Source organism: Apostichopus japonicus, chromosome 22 (genome assembly GCF_037975245.1).
Source record: "Apostichopus japonicus isolate 1M-3 chromosome 22, ASM3797524v1, whole genome shotgun sequence".
NCBI lineage: Eukaryota > Metazoa > Echinodermata > Holothuroidea > Aspidochirotida > Stichopodidae > Apostichopus > Apostichopus japonicus.
The window spans coordinates 11,646,967-11,654,138 of record NC_092582.1 but is presented as its reverse complement, the minus strand read 5'-3'; the positions used below and the strand labels follow the sequence as shown (position 1 = coordinate 11,654,138).

At 35.2% G+C, this 7,172-nt stretch overlaps 1 protein-coding gene across 1 annotated transcript; it reads left to right on the top strand.

Annotated features, from left to right (window-relative positions):
* Nucleotides 1-2,252: 2,252 nt before the first annotated feature.
* LOC139964020 (uncharacterized) lies at nt 2,253-6,755 on the top strand. The gene is made up of 3 exons (XM_071965318.1): nt 2,253-2,475; nt 5,500-5,596; nt 6,271-6,755. The coding sequence occupies exons 1-3, from the start codon at nt 2,334-2,336 to the stop codon at nt 6,419-6,421; spliced, it is 390 nt and encodes a 129-aa protein (XP_071821419.1). The 5' UTR covers nt 2,253-2,333; the 3' UTR covers nt 6,422-6,755.
* Nucleotides 6,756-7,172: the final 417 nt, after the last annotated feature.

The window sequence follows — 7,172 nt, the reverse complement described above, 5'->3', positions numbered from 1 at the left end:
TGAAACCGAGCATCCGGGAGTTCAAGGGTTCGAATAACTGCCTTCCAAGCCGATTAATGAACAAACCATAGCAATGCTCTCCGTGATAAACTCTTTCTAAACAGGTCTAATAAACGGACTTTAGAGTCCTGATATTTTACTTCTCTTATCAAGCCTAAACTTCACCATATTGTGCTGTAACTTAATTCAACACATGACTTCCTTTCAAGTTTACGATAATCATAATACAACGCTCGTAGAATTACAATAGTATGACCGAAACTAATCGACACTTAGCATTTACAACAACAAAAAGAGCAGTGGACGTGGGTAACAACGCTGCTAACGATCTTTGTAACGATGTTACCCGCAGTTAGGAACGTCCTCGAAGATTAGTAGAGGGCGCAATTTTGTTTTAAATTAGCACAACATAATTACAACTGCGTTGGTATTCACTCCTGTAAAACACAGTAAGGCAGACAATCAATGCTTAGTGTTACTCAATAAATTTTGGGTTTTTTACAGTCAATCTGATGTCATACCTCTTTTTAACTAAGGAGAAATCTGAAGTAAGTTTCGAAAGCATCGTCTTATCGAGAACTTAGTACTCAGTCCACCACCTGATTATAAGACCGTAGGTGTCAGGGAGGTGTTGTGAACTGACCATGGCGCCAGCAGTCAATTGGGGCACGATAAATTATTTATAAACATTTATATATATATATATATATATATATATATATATATATATATATATATACACCAGTTCATTCGTTTTCGGCAAGATTAGTAGCGACTAGAAATGTATGAGAAATACATGTAGAATTGTATGTAGAAAAATCACATGTCATCCACGACGCATTTTCAATACATGTCAAGCATTTAGCTGTTACCCGTACCCTGACATGACTAATTTATCAATTTTGGCAGAGATATAAAACTAATTCCTTTACGAATCGTGTTTGAGCCCAGGCACGTCGAGGGTCCCAAGGCAACTTGACGAAACACCGACATGAGTATGATAGGAAGGAATGAAGCCAAAAGTTTGTATTGTAGTGTAGGGGCCTAGTCTTACTGTAGCTAGGCATAAGTCAGCCTAAACGTTAGGACCCAACTTGCAGAAAAAGTGGAATCGTCTAAGGCAGCTTTTTTTAGTTTTGCTCAGTTCATTTTCAAAATCCCCAACCCATGTAAACCTACATTTCAGATTAAATTTCGGATCCATTAAATTAATTGACCAGCTAGTCCAGCGCACTATACTGTATATGGTGTGCCTGACAACAAGTGCAGTAACACGCATGCGCTGGTATATGAGGATGTAAACATGTGCCGTTCCTATAGGTTAGTGACTTCCTGTTTGCATACATCTCCGTTAGGAGAGTGCCGGCTTGCAAACGTCTTGCAAAAGTACGTAGCTAGTGATATATATATATATATATATATATATATATATATATATATATATATATATATATATATATATATATATATATATATATATACATATCATAAATCATTACCATGTTTTTCTGTTTGTTTGTTACTTTGTTTAGCTCTCTTGTAGTGGCGCTACTGTTATACGTACATAACCTCGGAAAACATGTCATATATCACCAACTGAAACAAAATAAAGTCGCTTCCATGGTATAACAACATTTTTGACATTGCTGATGAAGGCATATGCGTGTGGTGCATGTTGCATATACTGCGCTCTAAAGAAGAAGAATGTTTGATGATGATACAGGTCCCAACACTATTTATCTTTGATAACTAGACAGTTCCCTTTTCATTATAGACCTATCAAAGTGCGCCACCTGTAACAAAAACATTATCATTTTTCACGACATTGTTTATTTTGAGGGAATTTCAACAACATCGCATTAAAATTTGTTTTCGTTTCTCTCTTTTCAAAAAACAATTAATCACTTGAAATAGTGTATTCTATTGACATAAACTACATTATAAAGTAAACTGATATAATGACGAACTGATCTACAAATCAAACAGTTACATTGTCAACCCCAAAATCGACATGATTAATTATTTTTAAACAGTTCCCAGAATATTTGTAATTTTTTTTTTTTCGTTTTTTGTTCAAGGTCTGGATTAAACTGTCCACTTCAACATCGATTTATAACCGTCAGAAGTGGACATAGTTTGTCAGGCGAATAGAGGACACATTTATCACAAAATGTATACTTTGACGACGCCGGAACAACACACCCATCTTCAGAAATTTTAGCCAGTGTATAAAATGTGATGAGCTGGTCCATAGTTATCATTATCTAGCTCAGAAGCCTTTCGATTCACTCAATATACTTCTTTTCAGAACACCCATCACCGGTAACAGAAACATGAACTTTGCCAGCCTCCTGATCTTCGGTGCTCTAGTCGGGGTAGCCGTTTCGCAAGGACTAGTCCTACCTGATGTAGAGGCTAGAGTGCCACACGAATTGGTTGATGTGGAACCAGATCACGGCACATGCTATTACAACAGTAAGTCTGATTCTGTTATCGTTTTAATCTCACTTATTTCTTCCTGCTTGTAGTTACTGAGTGAACATTTTTGTCGAGAGGACGTTGCTGATTTAAAGTTATGTCATTCGGTTAATATAATATAAATATCTTTAAAAAAAAAAGTAAAAAAGAGTGGTTACTCGACCTAGACGGTGTAAAGAGTATTTAAGAGTAAAGACGAGGCGATAGTTTTATTTTGGATTAATGAAAGTAAAATATACATTAAGCATTCTGTTGAAATTTGCATTAATTTTCTTTGTTTTCGAGATTTGAAGTCGACACGTTTTGTGTCACTAGTGTACTTGAAGCAAACATAATTATGTGATATCATAATTTGTTTTACATTTTTTTTCTTAAAATGAGTGTAGTGTATTCATATCTCAATGCATTCCAATTTTTTGGAAGAAGAACACAATTGGATGTACACATATGCCCGTGCGCATCCATGACATCACACCTGTTTGCTACAAGTTCACTTTTGGTTCAAAACTTGTCAACGTGAAATGTTGTCATCTCGAAAATGACACATAGAATTTGTTAGAATATGTTTCTCTTTCATCCGCCAAAAATAATATTCACCTGGTTTATTCTTTTAAATATCTCCAGCGTATTTGTTCATGAAGGTCATGACTCTCGTTTATTTCATTGAAAAAATTAGACGAAACTAGGAAGTTGCTTTATAAGATGAGTGCAAAGACCTTTTGATCAGCAAAACCTTGCCTAAGTGAAAACCTTGGAGGGAGGTGGTGGTGGAGTTTATATCAACTTAAAGAAAAACGTCATCTGGTCGACGTGCAATCGATATTATTATAACTAACGCATATTTTATCCCAAAGACATATACTTACTACACTATTTTATTTATCGTAATTGTTTCATATCATATCGACTTACATTGCAATCATTTCTAAACTTATTTTATCACAAGTTTTACGTAAGTGAAAGAACAAACATTTAACAAAGGAATAGCCATAAATTTCCCTAACTTTCTTTGCTCCTTCACAAAGATATATTTTTTACTCATGCTCATGTTCATCCGGTGCCACCTCCCCCTATCGGTCCGGTTTGTTCGTGTTAGGCCTAAACTGACTTATTTATAGGATTTGTTTAAAATAAATGTTTCAGCAAAATGATTGGTTTATCAACAAATAAATGATTTCAAGTATAAGTTTTCATTTGAATATATAAAACACAAAATGGAAAGATTTCGCATAATTATCACAACTCAGGTTTTACTTTATTACTTGATAATGAAAATTGACTAGCGAAGCTTTCATGCAATTAGCTGTTATGGCATATGTTAACATTGTTTTATCATTTGATATGTTTTTTTTCCCTTTCTGTTTACAAACTTTCAACTGAATAAGTTACTTAAGTTCTGTGCATTCCTTGATTTAATTGACACTAAACGATCCCTAGATAGCTAACGGTAGAATTGTAGTACTTCATACAACAGCATCAGTTCGAGCATTACTTACATTACTCTTATATACTTGTGATTAGCCTAACCTTATTTACATGACATGCATTCGTACTCATATCTGGAAGGGTATTATGTACTTGTATACAAGTATAGCATGCATAACCAAGTATGAGTACGAATGCATGTCACGTAAACAAGGTTAGGCTAAACACAAGTATATAAGAGTAATGTATGTTTGCACTAGTACATTTACTATATACTTACTATTTAGATTGCTTTTAGTATAAGAATACGTCGATTACGGTCAACTATACGTACTTAATACAAATCTGACAGATGACTACAGTTATCTATGATCTGACTCTGTAGGTCCTGCTTTCTCAATGAGAGATTGTAATGATAAACAGGTATAATAAAGATGTAGTTGGTATGTACAACAGCAAGAAAATACCTAAAGGTTGAACTCTTCTCGTCATAGCGTGTTCCATTACTCAGATACTTTAACTTAGATACTTTTTATGACTCAGAACTTTAAACTTGATTCAGCTTTGATGTAATACGATTTTCTTTTTTCTTTTTTTTTATCTTGTTGAGTAGTAAGTCGTTTGTGATAGCGCACAGGAACTACATATTAATTACCAAGATGTATTTTGTGGTTATTGTTTTCCCCTGTTATAATAATTGGAAAAAAAACTGTATGTACAATACAAAATGTTTACGGTAATCAAACAGACTACCTTATAAATGTAATCTAAATAGTCACTTTGACAGTTATATTCTCACAACGATACATTTTCCAACCGATGTTAAGATAAAAACGTAAAAAAACTTTGTTATTATGTATCATTCTCAAATACGGAACAAGCGATATCAAATAGGAGATGAAATAAGTTTGCGTTGGTTCCTCTTATAAACGCTTTTCTCTCTCCACCGCTCTCCACCTCTCTCTCTCCACCTCCCTCTTTCTCCACCCACCTCTCTCTCTCCTTCTCTCAAGAGAAAATATACTATCTATCTCTTCAAGGGACAAAACAAATGAGAAAATATACTGAAATGCAAGCATGTAATGTTCACAACATGGAGTAACTTGATCGTAATATTGGTAGCTGGTTATCAGCTTAAGGAGCCTACAGATATTTGTATATTTGTATTTGTATATTTATTTGTTTCATCACAATTTACAGTGTGACGGGAAGTCTCCTATAAAGCCTGTAAGGCTTAACAAAGTAGGAGACTCCCCAAAAAGAAAAAAGAAAGAAAAACTTAAGAATAGAAAAAGAAAAGTTAATAGTAGCATCTACAATGATGAAATAATCGAATTGACTCTACTTGAAATTAATAATGTTAATAAGCAATCCTAACAATCTTTATAATGATCTTAATCGCTATGTTAGATATCTTAATCTATGTTAGATATCTTAATCTTAATCTATGTTAGATATCTTAATATGTTAGATATCTTAATCTAATATGTTAGATATCTTAATCTAATATGTTAGATATCTTAATCTTAATCGATATGTTAGATATCTTTCAGTTCAATCTATCAACTTGAAGTTGGTTTTTTCTTTCTAACACAGCTGCAGTTTACTGCGATGCAGGATTCTTCTTTACCGATTTAAAATCCTGTGTCCGATGTGAGTGCACTGATGACCACTACTACGTCTGCTGCGGAAAGTAAGACTTTTCTTATAACTAGAAACACTCATTTAAAAGTTTGAAGACAATCAAAGTAGGATGCTCTACTATTCAGGGCAGGGGGTGTTGGGTCCCAAATCCAATGTCATTATTTGATGTTACTCAATTATAAATATTTATACATAAATATATATCTATATACATACATATATACAAATATGTATAAATATATATATATATATATATATATATATATGTATAAATATATATCTATATACATATATATATATATATGTATATATATAAATATATATATGTATATATATATATATACATACGAGTGTGGCGAGGTGACGAGTGTGGCGAGGTGACGAGTGTGGCGAGGTGACGAGTGTGGCGAGGTGACGAGTGTGGCGAGGTGACGAGTGTGGCGAGGTGACGAGTGTGGCGAGGTGACGAGTGTGGCGAGGTGACGAGTGTGGCGAGGTGACGAGTGTGGCGAGGTGACGAGTGTGGCGAGGTGACGAGTGTGGCGAGGTGACGAGTGTGGCAAAGTGACAATATTCGAAGGTTGAAAGAAATTACCTTAGCATTTTTATTCTGTTTCCCTGATAGAAGAATAATTTACCTATAGATGGAGTTCTTTGCATTACGTACACCTTTTCTTGTGTGCACTTTTTAACACTTGTCCCTCTCATTCTCCACTTCTACAGTTATGCTGAGCCTAAGGTTAGAAAGCCTTCGCATTGTAAACTGAGCCGGGATGAAGCAACCTGTGAGTTCATCCTAGACCCAAAATGTCCAAAGGCCTGTGACATCCTCGGCTATTACTACTCTGACGTCTCGGATAGGATCGACTTTTAATCAATTATGAGCTGACATTAAACAAACATCTAATTGTGATTAATTTACCTATTGTATTAACAACTAATTTTGGATGGTATATTTGAGATAAACGAATGTTTTAATACTTAAATATAATAATTTTGCTCAATTAAAGTCAGTTGCATATATGCTATTTCGACACCAGACTGCAATATTGCATTAAGTGATAGGTAACTGCTTGCAGGCCTACGTAGAACGTAGAATATAATATGGCTGTATGCACCGTTTTAATATACATATTGTATGTAGCCTACTACCATGGTAACCTTTGTTAGTCACGGACGTTCACTAATAATACAGCAATAAAAAGGAACACCATATTCTTGTGTTGTTTTTGGCGCATCATATTGCCCACGGTCCGCTCCTTAGGCCACCCGCAACACCAACTAGCCCAACCCCTGTCCACACGCGATTTAAAAGTGATATTCAGCCTGATTTATTCCAGCCCATTTTTAGGAAGTCCATGGTCCGCACACTATACGACTACCCGATGCAACCTCCCCAATCCCCAGTCCCCCGTCCCTTCCGCACACCGATTTACAAAGTGATAATTAGCTTGAGCTATGCCAGAAAAACAACATCCTCCCTCCCTCTCTACCTCCCCTGGCCGCGAATGTATTTTTTCCCACACAGGTTTACAATTACGGAGTTTTCAGCCAATCAGATTGCTCGTGATGTCAGCATCAATAACAACCATCGCTTCGAAGTTGGAAGACATACACTGAATCAG